Genomic DNA, 21646 nt, shown 5'->3' with positions numbered 1-21646 from the left:
ACACTCAGTTTAGGCCGATATGTATTCTTCCACATATTTTTGCAAAAAAAAATCGCAATAAGCTTATATTGATTGGTTTGCACAAAAGTGACGCGGTGGGCATTGAAATTATTCAACAATTTCAGGTAATAATGACGATATGCAAAGTCCAGGGACCCAACCAGTGGTAAATTATTTCCAGGGTTGGTTTGATTTTAATCACTAGTAAAAAGGTGAGTGGATGCCGCTAACAGGCACTGCCATGATGGATCTGAAATGACAGGTGCTCTTTAAAGCGGGAGTTCACCCAAAATCAACTTTCTGCAGTTAGATCCAGCATACTGCAGACATCTGCAGTATGCTGGTCTTTTTTTTTTGGTACTTATCGTTTTAGCGGTATTTCTTCTATGGCTCCGAGCGGGGATTACTTCCTCGGTATAGGCGTTCCCGAAGACAAGCAAGTTGATTGACAGCCTTCGATAGCGCGTCACGGCTTCCGAAAATACACACGAGTGACACTCGGCAATTTACGGCGCCTGCGCAGTCAGCTCTACACGGCAGGCGCCGTAAACAGCCAAGTGTCACCTTGGCTGTTTTCGGAAGCCGTGACGTGCTATCGAAGGCCGTCAATCAACTTGCTTGCCTTCGGGAACGCCCATTCCCCGCAGGATTCCCCGCTCTGAGCCATAGAAGAGATACTGCTATAACGATAAGTAGCAATTAAATCATACAGTTTGTAGTGTACATAGATTTGCAAAACAATAGGATAAAGGAATATTCCTGAAATTTGGCTTATCTCATGGTTACTGTGAAATAATGTGAATGCATCAATGCAGTGCATGTTATCTCAGCTTGCAGAGCTTTGATTCATTAAATGAGTTTACCAAAAATGTAAATATTGCTGAATATACAGCCTCATGCTACATAACTAAGCTCCATTTCATGCTGAATAAACTAAATTATTAATGTATCTTAAATTTTAAAAAAGCTATCTTTAGATTTTTTTTACTCCAAAAGCATTTTTATTAAAATTTGATAATCAAAAAAAAAAAAAAAAAAAAAAAAAATCTGATTTAAATAAATCATTTCCACCCACCCTGATCATTTCACATCTGATTGGTTGCTATAACTTTGGGAACCATTGCAACATCCTCACTGCTTTGTGCTTTATTCCTTGATGCATTTTTTATTTGTTATTCTCCATATGATGATGACATTGGTGGTTTGTATGTATCAGGGAACAGTAGAAGAGCTGGCAGGGCGGGTGGGGGCCTCTTTGTCTGCAGCCTGAATGGGTTTGGGTTGAATGTTGGGTCAGAGTGAGAATGGATGAGGAAGTCCCTGGAAATACGAATGGCCAGGAGGGGGGAAAGCGGATAATTGCTGATGCATTTACTGCACTCCCTGCCTGTGATGCGATTATTCTTCCCTTTTGCATACTTAAATTTTATGTCCGTATTTCCTTCATCGCACTACTGACCCTCTTCATGGCTGGAGCTGTGACCTTTCTGTATCCCATGCTGGGGAGATTCTTCATCACTCTGCTGTGTAGTGGAGTCTATTAGGAACGCTTCTTACAATCACACGATTGGTGGAAGAGATTATTCTTTTGCTTCTGCTTGGCTGGATTTTTGGATCACTGGGGTTGATTTACTAAAACGAATCAGCTTCCAGATTTTATTGTCAAAGCTTAACCACTTCAGCCCCGAACCATTTTTTGCTGGTCAATGACCGGGCCACTTTTTGCGATTCGGCACTGCGTCGCTTTAACTGACAATTGCGCGGTCGTGTGACGTGGCTCCCAAACAAAATTGACGTTCTTTCCCCCCCCCCCCCCCCCCCACACAAATAGAGCTTTCTTTTGGTGATATTTGATCACCTCTGCGGTTTTTATTTTTTGTGCTATAAACAAAAATAGAGTGTCAATTTTGAAAAAAAAAATGAATATTTTTTACTTTTTGCTATAATATATATCCCCCAAAAACATATTAATATTTTTTTTCCTAAGTTTAGGCCGATACGTATTCTTCTACATATTTTTCGTATAAAAAAAATTGCAATAAGCGTTTATTGATTGGTTTACGCAAAAGTTATAGCGTCTACAAAATAGGGGATAGTTTTATGGCATTTTTATTATTCTTATTTTTACTAGCAATGGCGGCGATCTGCGATTTTTATCGGTACTGCGACTTTATGGCAGACACTGCAGACACTTTTGACACATTTTTGGGATCATTGGCATTTTTATAGCGATCGGTGCTATAAAAATGCATTGATTACTGTAAAAATGTCACTGGCAGGGAAGGGGTTAACACTAGGGGCCGATCAAGGGGTTAATTATGTTCCCTGGGTGTGTTCTAACTGAAGGGGGGGGTGGGACTGACTAGGGGAAATGACAGATCGCTCTTCATTCATTGTATGAACATATGATCGGTCATTTCTACCCCTGAAAGATCCGGGAGCTGTGTGTTTACACACCCAGCTGTCATTAATAAATATAATATCAGTCTCCATGTCTCTCCCTTTATAAGGAGAGTCGTTATTGGATGCAGTAGAATTCTGCGAGGGCTGCGTAAAAAAAAACTCCCCTTTTTTCTTTTTTTCTTTTTTTTCTTTTTTTGTAGTCCTTTTTTATTTTGAATCCTCACCAGACTGGATAAAAATGTATTAAATGAATTTTTTGCCAGGAACCATGAAAAACTGAACTATAGTTGTATGTTCTGTATGTTTCATTACATACATTTAGACAGACCTTTTTCTGGTGATATATTTCCTCCATAAATACTAATAACTCCCCTCATAGATAGAAGTGTCTCATACCTTACCCCCAAGGCCGATTATTACATCCCATCCATACATTGGCTGACACCAACTGGTCCTTGGAATTCGCAATCCATCACAATCACCTTCTCCTCCGCATTCCTGAGCTTCACATACCTGGAATACCAACTTTTTTTTCTTTTAAACTTGGACTTTACTATTCTTACAGCTGTCTTCAGCCTTGACCTCCAATAAAGATTCAATCTGGATAAACACAAAACCATGCGTTCAAGTTCACCCAGCCTGTGTAAATGGGCACCAGCATTGGGCGTCTTCTCTTCTTCCTAGTGCCCTTGCTATGATGCCGGGTAAAATATGCCGTGTCCCCTGATTTTAGCCTCGGCTTCCATGTTTCTACAAGGAGGGAAAGGAGGTCCTAAAAGTCGCTCATCGCAGCAAAGCCCTGTGAGAAGGTGTATGGCAGGGGTGCCCAACCTTTTGAAGAGCGAGGGCCACTTTAGCGACTTGGTAACAGGTCGCAGGCCACAATGAGCAGAGCGAGTGGACGGGATGTCAGTGTCTGAGAGGACACAGACAGACACAGCCCACTATATTTTTTTTTTTGCGGATCGGATTGGAGGTAGGACACAAGTCTGTTTACGTCTGCCTCCTCTTAGAGGTGCATGGAGGATCGAATTGGGTCGGATTGACCGTGTGAAAGGAGCCCAAGGCTGCTTTTTCCTGCACTGTGGGTACAACGCAGTGTACCTTTTGGCTTTCCTGCACTTTGCAATAGACTTCTATTGTATTCTGCAGGTTTGGTGCACTTTCAGAAAACTCACAGGTAATAACAGAAGTCTATAGCTCAGTGCAGGTAGCCCGCAGATCAGTTTGAAAGCAGCCCAGTAACCACCACAGAAAATATATGCCCATATATATATATACACTGTGAATTTAATAATAAAATGACCTTTAAAGCGGATGTCCGCCGAAAAATTAAAATAAAAGCCAGTAGCTACCGTGTTTCCCCGAAAATAAGCCCGGGTCTTATATTAATTTTGGCAACAAAAGACACAGTAGGGCTTATTTTCGGGGTAGGTCTTACCATGTAATGTGCTGTCTTTTCTCCCCCTCTCTCTCCGTGCCTGACAGGAATCCCCAGTGTAAACAGAGTTAAAATGCTTGTAAAATCCTATAATCCACTATTACAGTAGTATATAATGTATAATGTGTGTGTTTCTGTAATATAATTGTGCCAAATACCTTCGTTCAGTGTTTCTGTGACCCGCCGGAGCTCTCTTCCCCGTAATTATATTACAGAAACACACACATTGTACATTATATACTACTGTAATAGAGTGGATTATAGGATGTTACAAACATTTTAAACTAGGGCTTATTTTCGGGGGTAGGGTTTATATTGCAGCCCTCCTGGAAAATAACGCTAGGTCTTATTTTCGGGGAAACACGGTACAAATACTGCAGCTGCTGACTTTTAATATCGGCACACTTACCTGTCCTGGAGTCCAGCACCGTCCGCAGCAGAAGACGAGCGATAGCTCGTCACTCTGCTGCCCCCCGCCATCCTCGGTGAGGGAACCAGGAAGTGAAGCGCTCCGGCTTCACTGCCTGGTTCCCTATGGCGCATGTGCGAGTCGCGCTGCGCCATGCTGACTGGTTCCCGCTGTGTTCTGGGAGCCGAGTGTTTCCCAGAACACAACAGGGGGGGGGGGGGGATCTGACGTCCTGTCCGCAGACTGTGTGGCCAGAAGTGGGTGCAAATACCTGTCTTTAGACCGGTATCTGCACCCCCCTCCCCCTGAAAGGTGTCAAATGTGACACCGGAGGGTCCCGATGAGCGGAAGTTCAACTTTAGGGTGGAGCTCCGCTTTAAATAACAATATTCTATTCTATTCCATCCCAGAGCAGGAGGTCGCGGGCCACATCAGATGTCTCCACAGGTGTATGATGTCCACAGCCTGGACTCCAACTAGGAGTTCCATGCCCTTCCAACGCATTTCACTGCACGGGGAGGTGTGAACCTAGATTTAAAGAACAAAGGTAAAGATTAAAAGCTGAAGAAGCTGCATACTTCATTCAGAGGCTGGTGTGCGGTGGGGCCAAGATTAGCGCAGTGATGCACTGAGCTCTGTGCGTTTTCAGTGTTTCCTTTTTTTTTTTACTTTATTGAGATGTTCCACAGACATCTCATAAAGTTCAATTGCTGGCAGCAATGTGAGGCTTTGGATTGCCTTGCGCTGAAAAAAAAAGTGCACTTTCCACAAACCGACTCAATGCAGTGGTGTGAACCGGGCACATTGGAGACGCAGCATTTTGCGCTATCCATGCCGTGGGACTACAATGGAATAGCTGCCCAGCGCAGTCCTACCGCATGCGTTGCGGATTTTTTTTTTATAAATCTGCAGCTGAAAGTGTGTGAAAAATTTGGGTTTAATATCACTTTAAGTGGATTTTTATTGCGGTCTTCAGATCTAGTAGCGCATACAAAAACAAAATCTGAGGCCAGTTTTGCAATTATTTTAGTCTTCATTTTTTCAGCATTGAGTCAGAGGAAACGATTAGGCAAGTTAACATTTTTTACTTTTCCATCTCTTTTTCTGGTGTTTGTTTTTTTTCTATTTCAATATGTGATCTACTGGAAAGTACAAAAAAACAACAAGCTAAATTTTGTTTAAAAGATTATAATTTCAGTTGAATTTAAGAAACGCAGCGGCTCAAGCATTTGAACGAAAATCAGTGTTATGTAAGCGCTTTAAACTTTTTTTTTTTTTTTTTTTTTAATCCTTGTAAAACTTTTTGGTCTGTTCTGCAGACATGCAATCTAAACAAAACAAAGCCCTAACAACTGCTGTGTCACACCTAGTTTGCGCTGTGTATATGAATTTACAGGAATGAAAACATTGCTGTGCATAAACTTCCACGCTGTGTCATTTGTTCCATACCGGTGAAGATTTGGTGATGACGTCACTTACGTCACTTACGCCGATGAGCAGTACTGAAATAAAACATTGAATTACCTAGAACAAAGAAAGATCTGGGATTCCTGAGACAGGCTGATTGTTTTGGTTTTAACAAGCATTGCGGATAGGAATATGAAGTGTACTTGTATAAATTAGATCACAGGGACTGTGCCTGTGTGGCAGTGTGTGTGTCACCACTTAATACATCCAGGAATTGTAAAGTGGCACTCTGCACTTAGCCTGCAAGCTCTGGGAATTTGATACGGCGGTGATGTCACCCTAGACAATAATAGGAAATGTGAGCGCTTACGCTTGCTTTTATGGTGATGTCATTGCACAACCAGCTTATTGCATGAGGTAGTTGGCATCACAATAAAATCACAACAGAAAAGGAGTATAAACCTGTAGTAGTATTGCTTGTTTGCAAGTGCTAAACCATGATGAATGATGTACAATGAAACTTGAGGAATCAAAATACATTTGTCAGCAAGGTGATGGTAAGACTTATGAAAGCTAAATTCGAATTGGCTTTGCGGTATTGGTGCTCGCTACTTTTGCTGACATGAGATTTCTCTTTCATTTAATCTAAAATGCAGCTGAAATTTAATCAAAAGTTTAATTTGATCTTTTATTGAACACTCTAATAAGCGACCAAGTATAAGTGACGGTTCACACAGGGGCAACCCGACTCACAGCGTGACTTTGCAAGGCAACTTCAGCGCGACTTGGAGCAACTTACAACGCGGCTTAAAGTTGCCTCCAGGACAGGCGACTTTGACTGTGGCCAATCACAGAATAATCAGCTCTGTGGGAGGGAGGGGTTTGCCTGATTAAACTATTTTGTCTTCCTGTAAAGTTGCTTCAGTATGGAGGCAACTTCCTTTGAAATCTATGGTAGAAGTTGCCTAGAAGTAGTACAGGAACCTTTTCTGAAGTCGGAGCGACTTCAGTAGTGTACATTAACGGCGCTCATTCACTGCCATTGAATTTCTCATGTCGCGCGACACAAGTCGCGATAGTGTAAACCCAGCACGAAGATATATAAATATATAAAAATATATTATGCTACAACCACATTGAAAAATAAAAAGCTTTTACTGTGACCTTCAATATATGCTTGTGGGGTGCCAGCTCAGGCTATAGAAGTCCAATAGATTGGATGCCGCTGACCAGTGGGGGTGCTGGCTGAGGAGAGGTTCTTCCAGACCCAAAACACACTGTAGAGATGAGAAATGACCTGGCCGCCATGCTCCTCACTCGGTCCAAGTGGTAGGCAAGTAAAAGCAGCCTCAGCTTTATACATCAAAGCCATTCCTCAACACATTTTACCCTGCCTCTGAGGGTTACTCATGGAGGGGAAGATCTCTTGGTGGCAGGAATAAAGAATAAATATTCCCCTGCCACCAAGGGACTCCGACCTCCTATGATTAAAGAGGTTGTAAACCCAAAGCAAAAAAAAAAAAAAACCTCTAAGACAAGGACATAATGAGCTAGTATGCATCGCTGCAGTCTTCAAGTCATTCCACAGATTTTCAATGGGGTGTGGTCACTAGGCTATGCAAGGACGCTGTGGCGCTCTGACGTCACCGCGTTTTCCTTCTACCCGGATACGGGCTGTATTCGCTTAAGCTGGCCAGCTTTCATGCTCTGGAAATTTTAATGGAATGCAAGTGCATTTCATCTATTTTTATACAAATAAATTAAGGTTTTACACTATGTGAGCCTCTTTTATTCCTACATGCCCTCGGATGGCATATCGGGAGTCCTAAGCATACGAATCACGAGTTTCCATCATCTGGGATTCATGTTGGACACCTCTATTCATATCTCTTACCATGCTGTTTTTGATCTCTTATAATCTAGAGATCAACTCCATTCGGTAAGAGGCTTGATTTGATTGTGGTGGAGGTTCTTTCCTGTCAATCACTTTCCTGTGTGGATTTCCATATACACTTGGGAGACTTATACATTTATTTTGCCTGTGGGCGGACTTATCTATTCACATTAATATGAACATTTATGTGTTTTTATTTATTCAATATTTTTTCACTTAGCGCGATCTCCTTTCCTTTGTATATTGTTTGTGTGGTATAACACTTTGGATCGCTGCTTTTTCACTTGAAATGAGCGCAATATTTTTTCTTTATTATTATTACTTCTTAATAATGGATTTCACTGTGCTTCTAGGCATTGATAAAGCCTTTGAAACTTTTTTGTATCCATCTCTTGACTTGTGCCTGCCCACAACTTTATCCCAGGGATCTTTTGTCAGTGCCTTGACACCTATAGTTGATAGATAAAGTTTTTTCCAATGGGAAAGGGAAGGGGATAATTTGCGGTGCGTACTTTAGCAAATTGATAGTGATGAGAAAGCACAATTCTTGTTAGAAAATTACAAAAATGCTTTATTTATGAATACAAAACATACAATACAATAGTTTAAAAGAAAAGTGGACAACCAGTTTGTTGATTTGATTCAGTGGATAACACAGCATCAGTCAGTTGTAAATATGGATGCAACTGGAAAAGGAAATCGCATGGACCCTACATGTTTCGCGGACTTCCGCTTCTTCAGGGGAGGGAGCGATATCCAGTCAAAATATGCAACTGAAAGGTATATATACAAGCATTAACCAGTAAAATATGATACACATTCCAATTGCTTAAATCAGGTACAACATATAATGGTAAAAAATGGTTCCAAAGTTTAAAGACCACACTATCTTACCCACGAGTTGCCCACAACTAGCGACAAACACAGAAAACCGCCGAGGTGAAAATGGTCATGTGCATGATCCTGCAAATGAGCAGGAAAGGTTTGAAAATGGTCACAAAAGGACAGTCATATAAGGGTTAACATGTAAGTGAGACACACACCATAGCCAAAGCAATAGGGATGGCTAGGGGTTAAAATATTATTATCTGTGAGATATATATGTATTTAAGACATGATGACCAAAATATTGGTTAACTTAGTTTAGCAGTAATGACTGAGACCAAAAAGCATAAATGACTTACATATATAACGGTTTATGGGGTTAAAGACCAGGGACATCAATTTTTTTTTTTTTTTTTTTTTTTTTTTACCTCTGTCTCACTTACATGTTAACCCTTATATGACTGTCCTTTTGTGACCATTTTCAAACCTTTCCTGCTCATTTGCAGGATCATGCACATGACCATTTTCACCTCGGCGGTTTTCTGTGTTTGTCGCTAGTTGTGGGCAACTCGTGGGTAAGATAGTGTGGTCTTTAAACTTTGGAACCATTTTTTACCATTATATGTTGTACCTGATTTAAGCAATTGGAATGTGTATCATATTTTACTGGTTAATGCTTGTATATATACCTTTCAGTTTCATATTTTGACTGGATATCGCTCCCTCCCCTGAAGAAGCGGAAGTCCGCGAAACATGTAGGGTCCATGCGATTTCCTTTTCCAGTTGCATCCATATTTACAACTGACTGATGCTGTGTTATCCACTGAATCAAATCAACAAACTGGTTGTCCACTTTTCTTTTAAACTATTGTATTGTATGTTTTGTATTCATAAATAAAGCATTTTTGTAATTTTCTAACAAGAATTGTGCTTTCTCATCACTATCAATTTGCTAAAGTACGCACCGCAAATTATCCCCTTCCCTTTCCCATTGGAAAAAACTTTATCTATCTAATTGGGATTAGGTGCCTTATTTTTGGGTGAATCTACACATCTTGGACCATATTTCCAAAAAACCTATAGTTGATAGTTTGATGGCTACACCTGATTAAGTTTACAAGTCATTTTTAGGATGGGGCTGATCCTTTTTCCAACTCCATGATCCTGTTTATTTTTGTTAAATTTTTTTCTTCTGACATGTTGGTGTTGTATCTTTCACTTGGATGTTATAAGTTGCACTGAGTAAATACAGCTGGATAAAACAAAAACTGTATCAGGTAATTGCTTGAGTCCTGCTCTAGCGGAATTTGGCCTTGCTAAATCCTTTCATGTCATAAACTCGCATTAACAAGTCAGATTTTTTGCTGGTCTCTTCTAAAGAACCAGTTTTTGACATTGTGGATGAATAGTTCTAAGACTGACTTATTTTGGGTTCCCTAAGAAGAAAATGATACTTGGCTCAGAATAATTTGTCTGTTATCTGTATGAAACCCTTGCCGGCCTTTTCACCCGGACAATTAACATGTTTCCTCCCCTCTAATTCAGTCCAGCTGTGTGAGTGAAAAGGAGACCATCGTGGGGTCAGGAGTCAGCCCCAGTGGGTGGAAGTGTCAGGTTGTCCTGAAAACAAGATGGCCGCCGCCCCTAACAGAGAATCAGCCTGCTGTCAGGTATTCGTCTCCTGGAATAACAGAAGTCAGCGGGAGGGAAAAATTGGGAGTCTCAGTTTCCAGATTTCAGGATTAGCAAGCCGCTCGGTGTTGCTGATGGATTAGAAAGTCTTTAGCACATGGCTGTAGATGCTGTGAGATTACATTGAATCTTTTCGTGACAAGAGGGCTAAATAAACCACTTTTCTGTCGCCTCTTTACTGATCTAATGCTTTTCAGTGAGTCTTTGCTGGCTTGTGCCCAGTATTTACCACTTCAATCCCCAATGGCCTAAAAATTTGGTAGTATAGTTAGTTTATTTACTAATGTAATTTCATAGGATAGAAAGCTCACTTTCTGTTAAAGTTGTCTTTACATTTTTATTGTAAACCATGCTGTTCCTCTTGCTATCTCGTCTAACAGCAACTGTGCATAAGACTGTTGTGAGGTCTTTTATGCTTGCTCTTTTATGTCTCCGCTTTCCAACAATCCCTAGATTGTGACTACAAATTTATAGCTGTGTGAGATCACCTAATGCACTGTGCCTCTGACTAATCTATTGAGATTTGGTGATATCATTTCTGGGCTGCTTGCTGAAGAATAATTGGCGCTGCAACCATTTCCCTGCTTCTGGCGTTTTTGGGCATATGGGCAGTGGCGGCCTGTCCATAAGGGTTAAGTTAAACAGCAATTCTAATGTCATTTTTCACTATTTTTCACTGCCATCTTCTTCCCTCTAATTAGAACCCCCAAACATTCTATATATTTTTTATCCTAACACCCTAGAAAATAAAATGGCGATCGTTGCAATACTTTCTGTCACGTGTATTTGCGCAGCGGTCTTACAAGTGCACTTTTTTGGGAAAAAAAATATTTTTTTTATTAAAAAATAAGACAACAGTAAAGTTATCCCCATTTTTTTTAATATTATGAAAGATAATGTTACGCCGAGTAAATTCATACCCAACATGTCAAGCTTCAAAATTGCGTCCGCTTGTGGAAAGCCGACAAACTTTTGACCATTTAAAATCTTCATAGGCGACGTTTAAAAAAATCTACAGGTTGCATGTTTTGAGTTAGAGGAGCACTAGGGCTAGAATTATTGCTCTCGCTCTACCAATCGCGGCGATACCTTACATATATGGTTTGAACACCATTTACATATGCGCTTCTGCGTGCAAGCTCGTCGGGACGGGGTGCGTTTTCTGGCTCCTAACTTTTTTAGCTGGCTCCTAGATTCCAAGCAAATTTGTCAAACCCTGCCCTAATCTACAGGTGTTTTTTTTTTTTTTTTTTGAAGCGTGGGATTAGAGCCCAGAGGCTCTAATTGGCTTCAAAAAAAGGGTGGGCTTGGGGCGCAGAGCACTTGAGCCCACTGTGACCTACCGACTTGGGGGGGGGGGGGGGGGGAGGACATACAGACCTGCCACCACTGAATATGAGTGTACTAATTTTATTGGCTAGAATATTAATTCATTCAAACCGCTAGAAAAAAACGTACTTGCATATATATGTTTTTGTGTAAATTCTGCTCATAAACTCCTCTCCAAAAGCAGTCTTGAGGCTTTTTTTATGCCCTGAACACTGCGTACAAATACACACATAAACACCTACATGTGCATGTCCACATTAAATAACTTGCAGCTGTGTTCATGGGCGTAAAAAAAAAACTCCAGACATCCCTGGCAGTGCCATTTTATTTGCTCGTGTGCATGAGTCCAAAAGGTCATTATCAGAAAGGGATGAGTCGGAGGGGAAATGGAGGCGAGGTGCCTCAACTGGGGGGGTTGGGTGCATGGGAAAAAAGCCCACTCTCTGCATATAGCTTGTGTAAAAGATCTGGGGTTTTGTGCCCACATCCTGATTCCTGTATCTTACTGGAGAGTGAGAATTTGTGCACCAATTGGAGGATTTCATTGATTTGGTTCTGTGTAAGGTGAAGTTTTAGGTCCTTTTCCCAAGTCCGGATGTAAGAAGGGGGGGTCGAATACATTTATGTGGAGTGTGCAAGAGAAAGTTTGTCGGTGGGGAGAAGATTCTATGCAGAGTCTCAAAGTTTGTGCCAGCCTAAAAAAAAATATCGATGGGTATAGAATGAGGTAATTGGAAAGTTGCAGTGGACACCAGTTCGACCGAGCTGGGTCTTGAGATGAGAGTGGGAGAAAAAACCTCCATCTTTACTAAAGTGGAGAGCCGGAAATGGACTGTTTATATCAGGTTAAGAAAAGAAGGTTCCGAGTATCCTGAAAGGCTGGTGTGCCCAGGTCTGGGGTAATGGAGAAGGGAATGAAGAAATATTGGAGGAATGAAAGAGCTTGAAGGCTCCTGCGTAATTGGGACCCATTAAAGGATGGGGATTGAGTTCTGGTGGAAGTTGGTCAGCTATCCAAGGTAGGCTCTGCAGAGGGAAATGAGTTATGTTCTACTTCCATCTGACCCTGATCCTGGGGGTGGTTTCTGTGTAGAATCGGGTGTGGTTTCCATTCAGTGTTTCAGGTGTATATTTGACACTTAAATTGCATCTGAACTGGACTGAAAAACGCACAGGACCCAGTTTTAATTTGTACCCCAACCGACCTGCATATATGTAAACTGGCTCGAAATCGGATGCGGTTCAAAAAGTATCCAATTTGCATATACAGTATGTGAAGCGAGCCTAAAGCCTGGTACATATGGGCCCAATGTCGGATGGCAATGGCTGGTTCAATAAAAACTGGCTGACATTTGGCCTGGGTGTACTGGAGTCAGTCCGACAGAAGCCGGTGGGGTATGACCGAAGACAACTGGCTCCCGATCAAGGCTCTCAGCCAATGACTGGAGTGTTCTGGCAGAGGGGCCTTCCGCCTGTCAGAAAACAATACAACAGCAGGGGGGATGGCTGTACTAACATCAGAGCTGTCAGGGTTTTTCTTGGGGTTCAATGGAAAAAACTACTAGTGTGTACGGAGCCCAGTTCTTGTTTTGTTTTTTCTTTGGCCCACGGGAAATGTAGACACGCCAAACATGGGTTCCTTTTTAGTATTGTGGAGATATGAATGGTAATGTTTGGAAGAGGTAGGTCAGTCTAGGCAGGCTGATCGTTTAAGTATAGTATACTATTGTGGCCAAACCAAGAAAAACATACCTGGGTGCAATTTAGTGAGGTCGCTTTTAACGGCTAGGCGAGATTTAAAACTGATCTCAAAGAGCTATTGAAGGTTGCTTGCAACATCTTTGATGCAACAGTTTCCATGTCCCTAAGAAAAAAATAAATACTTTGACCCTTTTGGAAAGAGGTGATTGGTATCATCAAGCAATTGACTATCGTAGACCTAAAGGCCCTGCTGCTTGTCTGCTGCATCTCTCGAACCGTCCGATCAAAAGGTATAGGGGTTCCCATACGATCCAGTTACTGAATTCGGCTAAAGCATGCATCCCCTTATGTTGGAGATTCCAAAGCCCGCCCTCAAAATCCTTATGGTTTTCCAAGGTTATTGAACTCGGGGACATGGAGGATCGCGCTGCTACCTACCTTGCATAACCAAGAGGAGACCTTCTGAGACACTTGGAGACCGTGGCAACATTTTAGTTCCACTGATGTCTACCTTCAAGGTGCCCCACTTTTGTGCTGAACCCCTGGGGTCGGCCATGTTCCCTGGGCGAGGGGGCCCTTTCCCCCTCTCACTCCACCTGAGTTTCTTCTCTCGCACCTGAGATACTCCATGGTCTTTTTCCCCGTTATCTCCTTATGCCGCCTTCTCCCTCCTTCCCCCCGTGATTACCCAGTTTTGGGTACATTCTTTTTCCGGATATCAGACTGATTATTCTATTATGCATTAACTCCGTTACCGAATTCCCATTTGCTCCCTGGTACAATTTATGGTCCCGCTTAAAACATCGTTGCATGGCTTTACATATACAATTATTGTTACTCTATCTGTTGCATATACCTGGTTAAATGTAGTGCATACTCAGATTTGACTCGTTTGACTACTCAGGCTGTGTTCTGATGGGTCTTTTGACCAACAAATTTTACCGAGAGGTGTATCTGCTAAATGCTGACCATGCCTCATCCTTTCATGTTTCTGTTAAACTGTGAATTGCAACACTTACTAAATAATGGAATTGCAAAAAAAAAAAAACTTGTTTTTGGGTCAGCCTGGAGGCCAAAGGCCAGACAAGCTTTGTTGTTGAACAGTTTGTACAAATACAGGTGTCAAAGTCCAGACCACAAGGTGAGGGTGGTGAACTAGGAAGTATTGGAAGTGGACAGGTCAGTAAAAAGAGTTTTATTTCAAAGATGTAGTACAGGAGGCTCTGCCAATAAGAGTACATGGATTACTTGGTAAGGCTCTGGGACTGGGTTGAGTCATAAAAAGATGCTGAAAGAAAAAAAACCTTTTGCTGCTTTTTTTTTTTTTTGTTTTATATCCTTTTTTTTCTTTTTCTTTTTCTTTCTTTTTTTTTTATTGTTCACCCCTTCTATAAAATTACCCATCCTTTCAGTCAATCATTGCTTGGTTTTAGGTCTGTTTTCTAGTAGACTTTTCACTGATTACTAGAAAAAAGGTCTGAAAGTATGCCAAAAAGTTCTCAATCTGCTTCTTTTGATTAAAAAATGGTTTAAGTGGCTTTGCAGCTAAATGCAATGTCTACTTATTAGATCAGGGCCCCCTCCCCTTGTAAAAATCTCTATGGCTTATAAGGGCAAAAATGTAGATGTAAAGAAAAAAGAATTTATACTATTTGCTTCTGCCTGAGAGGCCTAGGTGAGGGTGACATCAGTCCTTTTCATGGTGAGATCCTGGGAACAATGAGGGTCCCAAATCATGAGAAAATTATCTTACAATGGACTTCTTACATGATTTGGGGTACTCATCTTTCCCTAGGAATCTTGCCGAAAAATATCGGGATGTTGCGCTGTGTGATGCAGAAGACGAAGGTTGGGTAAGTATTTACTCCAATTTTTTCCTACAGGTACATTTTTGCCCTTATTTTGCCCTTATAAAATGTAGAACATTTTAAAGGAGGGTGGACTTTGATCTAATAAGGAGACCTTTCATTTTACTGCAAGGTCTTCTTCGACCAACAGGCCAACACTTGCAATAAAGAGAATCTATTGTGTTGCTGTTGGCATCCCCCAGCCCTATAATTTGTGGCACTGCCCTGCTGCTCCATTCTTCTGTTCCAGATCCCTGCCACTAGTTCATGTATGAGCAAAGTGACAGATTCTCTTTATAGCTTTTTATGCATAAAGGAAAATGAACTGAATTTTTGTTGTTCTTCCATAGGAATGCAAAAGGTTAAAGAAAATATATAATAGTCTGATTAGCTGCACCCAAGATCATCCCTCTCTTGAGGAGCTACAGTGGCTAAAAAATCTTCTGCACCCGACACATTTTCTAGTTTGTTGGATGCCTGGTTCACTGCTGAACGTTGTTGGTTATTTTGTCGGCCCCTATATTACTGTTTTGTCCTGTAATGGAATAGGGGCCAGTGAATAAAACCATAGAGGACATAGGGGAAAGCTGGCCATAGACGGATGGATACTTGACCGGTTCAGCAGGGACTGGTCAAGATTTGATCCATGTGTGGTCTGGCTAGTTGTACTGAAGTCTATCCATTGATTGACTTCAGAACAACCAGCCTGTCAAATTTTCTGCATACGATTACTGCCGGCAGCTACAGTCTCCAGCAGTAGACATTGGGGGCTATTTACTAAAGGCAAATTCACTTTGCACTACAAGTGCACTTGAAATTGTACTTGGAAGTGCAGTTGCTGTAGATCTGAGGGGGACTTGCAAAGGGAAAAAAAGGCATTTTAGCTTGCACATAATTGGATAATAAAATCGGCAGAGCTTCCCCTTATTTCAGATCTACCCCTCAGATTTACAGCGACTGCACTTCCAAGTGCACTTTGCACTTGTAGTTTGCACTTGTAGTGCAAAGTGGATTTGGCTTTCGTAAATGACTTCCATTGTGTTCTGCGGAAGGGGTTCCTCCTTCCACACTGTGTTGATAGGGGAATAGAGTGCTTTTCTTTCCTGCAACCTGTAGTTGCAGGAAAGAAAATCGCATCAGCTGTGGCTTGCCGAAGTACCAGGTGCAAAAGATTTCTCAGTAAACTTAGCTCTTCAAAAGAGTGAAGAACGGTAGTGGCAGGACAGGTAACTATTAAGCTTTGTTTTTAAGGTTTTTATCCTAGTGAGTCTCTTTCAATTTTGGAAGCATTGTCTATGAATCACATGAGATATTAGGCAGTATTAATTTCAAGTGCAATTCCTGCATCTGTGCTTTGTGTAGGCCACTTGAAATGTCAGTGTATGCAGTGTTTATTTTACAGTAGGTGCGAACCCAATCACTAACATCAGATGTCACTTCAAATGTAATTCAACTTCAATAGTCATGTTTAAGTTTTTAAAATCTACAGTTTTCATAAAACTGTAGGATTAAACATGGACAGGTAAAGTCCCAGGGCAAATACATTGGTTGAAGGGATGGAGGCACATCACTGGGTTCACCAGGCCACATTCTATTTTGTAACGTTGACGACAATGGAACATGCGTATGAGATGTGTGTCCACAGGGCCACTTGTTGACTTCATTTGGAGAGCAATTGTCAAGGATCAGTATAGCAAATTTTATATATAGATTTTTTTTTCTTTTTACCAGTAACCGATATTGAATAAATTATGTATTTTTAATAATTGTTTAAAAACAAAGTTAGATCAAATAACTGAAGGTCTGTGCCTTGTGTTGTATTTGCCTGGCTTGCAGTGATCTGCATGTCCTCTGTGTGCTGCTTAGCTACTGTGTTCTTGATAAAAATATATAAAAAGTTAATATTTTTTTTTTCTTTTCTTTTCTTTAAGGCCCGAGGATATTAAGCTGAAAATTGGCAAACCACACTGGACCTTGACAGTTTCATCTTTTGGTGGAAAAGATTGGACTGTTGTAAGAGTACAACATGAGGCTGGTAAATGACTTGATCCCCCCTTACTTTCTTCTTTTGTGGTTGTCTAGCTCCAGTGCAGCCAGCTCTCCATTTCCAAACTTCACCGTGTCTGACACCTCTCTAACTCATCTCGCAGTGCACAAAAACACAGGGGACGTTTATATTGGTGCGGTGAACAGAGTCTATAAGCTGTCGGAGAACCTGACAGAGTTACGCTCCCACCTGACTGGCCCCATAGATGATAATGCCAGCTGTTACCCTCCACCCTCCGTGCGCGTCTGTACACACAAGCTCTTTCCTTCAGATAATGTTAATAGACTTTTGTTGATCGATTATACTGGGAACCGGTTGGTGGCTTGTGGTAGTGTATGGCAAGGTATATGTCAGTTTTTGAGGCTGGACAACCTCTTCAAGTTGGGGGAGCCGCACCACCGCAAGGAACATTACTTATCAGGAGCGCGGGAGCCGGACTCCATGACGGGAGTGATTGTGGAACAAGATGGTGAGCAGAGTAAACTCTTCATTGGCACCTCCATTGATGGCAAATCAGAGTACTTTCCAACGCTTTCGAGTCGCAAACTGGTCAGAAACGAGGAGAATGAGGAGATGTTTCGTTTGGTGTACCAAGACGAGTTTGTCTCTTCTCAGATTAAAGTCCCTTCAGATACCCTTTCCCAGCACCCTTCATTTGACATATACTACGTCTATGGCTTTGTCAGTGGTGGGTTTGTTTATTTCTTGACGCTCCAACTGGATACCCAACAGACGGTAAACGACGCCACTGGGGAGAAGTTCTTTACGTCTAAAATTGTGCGGATGTGTTCTGCAGATCCCGAATTCTACTCTTATGTGGAGTTCCCCATTGGATGCACCAAGGATGGAGTGGAGTACAGGCTTATTCAGAGTGCTTACCTTAATCGTCCAGGGCGTAAGCTTGCACAGGAGCTCGGGATACCAGAAGATGAGGATGTTCTGTTCACAGTTTTCTCTCAGGGGCAAAAAAATAGGTCCAACCCACCTCGAGAGTCTGTTCTCTGCCTTTTTACGCTCAGCCAGATCAACAAACGCATCAAGGAGAGGATACAGTCTTGCTACCGTGGAGAAGGAAAGCTATCACTGCCTTGGTTACTGAATAAGGAGCTCAACTGTATAAACACGGTAAGAACTGCTAGATACTATTCTCATGGTCTTTGTTTGCTTGGTATCCTCGTATTCCATAGCACTTTGGGTTAATGTATACAAAAAGCATACACTTGAAAGTTCTGAAAATGATCTGAAGAGTAAAATGAACGAACAATATCTGGAAACAAAACCAATGAGGGGCCTGTCTACAAGAGTTTGCTAAAAACTGGGAAATTCTACTATAGCCATAGAAAATACCAAAATATTCAGTTTGGGAGTGAGTGGACTTGTCCGACTGATGGTATACATTAGGGATATGCAATTGGCGGACCTCTAGCTGTTGCAAAACTACAAGTCCCATCATGCCTCTGGGTGTCATGCTTTTGGCTGTCAGTCTTGCTATGCCTCTTGGGACTTGTAGTTCTGCAACAGCTGGAGGTCCGCTAATTGCATATCCCTGGTACACATCATAATGAGGCTCCTGTCCACTAGTTTTTGCGGTTTGCTAGAAAACGGGGAATTGTCCTATAGCCATAAAAAAATCTAGGAAAGTACCAAAATATTCAGTTGGGAATGGACCTGCCCTACTGGATATCAGAAATCTAAAGTGATTAGGAGAGCAGCTATTACTGCATGACCCTAAAGAATATGGCGGTGACTCTAATGGAAACACCTCTGTGCTCTTTGCCCCTTCTTATGCATCAAACAGATCAGAAGGGTGGATTGTGTGGAGACAGATGGTCGGATGGTATGGAGGCATTTATGGAAAGGTTGTGCTTGGTGGATGGAAAAGTAAAGCGAGGCATTTTAGCAGATTGTTGGGGAATATCATTGACTCTCGTTTTTCACGCGATAGACATTTGTAAAGAGAGAAGGTATTCTTAGATTCCGTGATATAGGGTCAATATATCCTACGCTCTCTAGATTTCAGCTGTCACGCTGCACTAGCCATAGATCTCCTGTGTTAGGAATTGCTGGGCTCTTGCCCATCCCTCCACCGCGGTCGGGCAGGAGCGGAGCAAAGCACAGGGAGGGGGGGTGTGAAAGGCACATGTGAAGATTTGTTGCTTAATGTATAACATTATTAAAAATTGATTTTTTTCGTAGTGGAACTTGCTCCGTTAGGCGCTCTGCAAGCTAATTAAATTCCTTTGTATGGTTTTGGCTTGTCACGGGCACTCTGCTCGGAACTGAGAAAGGCAAATAGTGCTGCATCCACTTAAACAAGATTAATAGGATTGGAGCCAATGTGTCCCGTGTAACCCGCTCATTCCCAGCGAGGCCGTATACACGCGCCGAGCTTCGCCAATCACCTAGATTGGCTAGGCGGGGTATTGACACAATTGTGACCTAATGCACACACTGATTATACAATCTATTACCACTTTAGGCTGCCAAATTGTTGGCAATCTCACATAATATTTCTTTGGAGATAATCAGCAGATGTATGAGCACTTGTGCAAAAATCTCACGTATGGGATTGCATATTATTTGATAGGAATACCTCAATATGGTTCAATGTACAGTAAAACCTTGGATTGCGAGCATAATTAGTTCCGGAAGCATGCTTGTAATCCAAAGCACTTGTGACATGAGACCAGCTTTAGAAAAAAAACTCCCTTCAGCATTGGAAGAGAAGTGTGGGATTTAAAAAAATAAAATAAACAAACATTCATACATTTGGTCTGATGCTTCTGTCCCTGCCGGCTCTCCATCGAGGACTAAGTGATCAAAGACCACTGATCACTCCGTTCTTGGTCTTTAGTGAGCAGAGAGTGATGACCATCGGTCCGCCCGATTCGCGCGACAAAAATGGGTCCAGAACTTGTTTGAGCTTCAGGCGTTCGGCTTTAGGCGTTTTGGAGTGGAGATGTGAACCATTTCCATAGAGAATAGTGTATTTTTCCCCCTCCAGTGTTTTAGAGCTTCAGGCTATAAAACGCTCAGGTGTGAATGCAGCCTTAAAGTGAATGTAAACCAAACATATTTTTTTTTGATGTCACAATGTAGAATATAAGATTTCCTATCATCTGTGCCCAGTCTTGCCACACAGAGTTAATCCAGCTCTGAGCAATCCTCTTTTATTGTTCAGTGAAATATAACAGACTTCCAGATAAAAACCTGTCTAAATAAAAAGTCCTTTCCTCTCTCCTTGCTTTGAGTGACAGGTTATTTACATATCTAGCTTGGACATGTTTATCATATGTTATGTTATGTTTATCATAATATGAGGTGATCCACAGTATAAAAAGTGAGAAATCCACCCCTCCCCCACATAACACATCCTGGTAATATACCATGAACTGTGGATCACCTCATATTATGATAAATATGAAAAAAAAATTGGGTTTACATCCACTTTAAGCCTGCTACACAAGAGCCAAATATCAGCATATTTAACAGAAACCGTCCGACATTCGGCCAGTGTATACAGCAGCCGGTGCGACCAAAGCTGGCTTCTATGGAATAGAAAGAAAAAGCTGCTGATCGGTCGGCATCCAATGGTTGTGGTTGTTGACCAGTGTGTTCTGGCAGGGGGGGGGGTTGGGAGAGGAGGAGTCAGTCCCCCTTTCAGAACACAATTGCTCAGTGGGAAGCTTGCTATACTAACATTGAATAGTTAGTACAGTGTGCTCCCCTTTTTTCTTTCAGGCCGCTGGATTTAACGTAAAAAAACTTGGAACGGTTGTACAGGCTTCGTCAGGGGTCCAATAGAAATTAAATTCAGATTAAAGATCCCTGAGAGGAGATGGTAACCTTTTTGGCAGTCCATGTCTCCCCTCATTTTTTAGCACTGCAGCCTTTAACACTTGCGGGGGTGTCGGATACTCGTATTCCCCACAGCATGCCATGGTTCCATTCTCAGACCCTTAAGTCAGCACAGAACTCGGCAGTGATGTAGAGGTTGTGAGGATTGAGACAAGGCACATAGTGGGGGGACGCTCCCGGAAGTGAGACTGACCATGGATGCAGCTCTGGAAGGGATGGAGAAAGTGTATGCGAATGCCGCTGGAGGGGTGACTGTCATCTCTTGTCTTGCAGGGATGCTAAATCAGGATTTTTTTCTTTAACGGTATGGCTGGCTGCAGCTTTACAAAGCATTTAGCAGGCTTCATCAGGCATTAAGGAAATTCTGGGAGACTGCTAAGCTGGGCATTTTAGATGTTTATAAAAAGCATAATGCTCTTGGCATTTTATGCTTTAAGGTTAAAAATGCCAACGTGCATTTGTTGTCAAACAAGAAGCAGTCATTTGCTTCCTCCCAGGCCGAGTCCTGGGTGCCAACATCTTCCTCTTTGTACACCAGAAAGAAAAAAGCGGATCATGTCTAGCAGTGGTGCAAAGTATTTTCTCAGGTCATGCAATGAAATCCTAACTCTTTCACTGCCTCTGACATAAGGCATATAGCAGAACAAAAACGCTTCCAGCTGGTCAGGTCAGTTTACCTTCTGTCTCCCGCATTTTCCACTCTGCCTTGAAACGCATGAACTTATCAGAAATGTACTCATGACTGTCCTAATTAAATGAATAGCTATGATCAGTGACTGAGAAGCCGCTAATT

The 21646-nt window shown here is 41.9% G+C and overlaps 1 protein-coding gene and 1 long non-coding RNA gene across 2 annotated transcripts in view; one reads left to right on the top strand and one right to left on the bottom strand.

Annotated features, from left to right (window-relative positions):
- The window catches only part of PLXNA3 (plexin A3), a 207702-nt gene that overhangs the window by 40762 nt on the left and 145294 nt on the right, over positions 1–21646 (top strand). The window contains exon 2 of the mRNA XM_040324278.1: positions 16880–18120. Within this exon, the coding sequence (XP_040180212.1) occupies positions 16975–18120 (1146 nt within the window). The 5' untranslated portion in view covers positions 16880–16974. The remainder of the gene's footprint in view (positions 1–16879; positions 18121–21646) is intronic.
- Positions 8234–8779, bottom strand: LOC120913922. The gene is made up of 3 exons (XR_005743592.1): positions 8739–8779; positions 8449–8517; positions 8234–8327 (listed from the first exon to the last, which is right to left on the bottom strand). It is a non-coding gene; the product is annotated as an uncharacterized LOC120913922 (long non-coding RNA).

Source organism: Rana temporaria, chromosome 9 (genome assembly GCF_905171775.1).
Source record: "Rana temporaria chromosome 9, aRanTem1.1, whole genome shotgun sequence".
Lineage (NCBI taxonomy): Eukaryota > Metazoa > Chordata > Amphibia > Anura > Ranidae > Rana > Rana temporaria.
The sequence above is the reverse complement of the archived record's forward strand: the minus strand, read 5'-3'. Positions and strand labels throughout refer to the sequence as shown.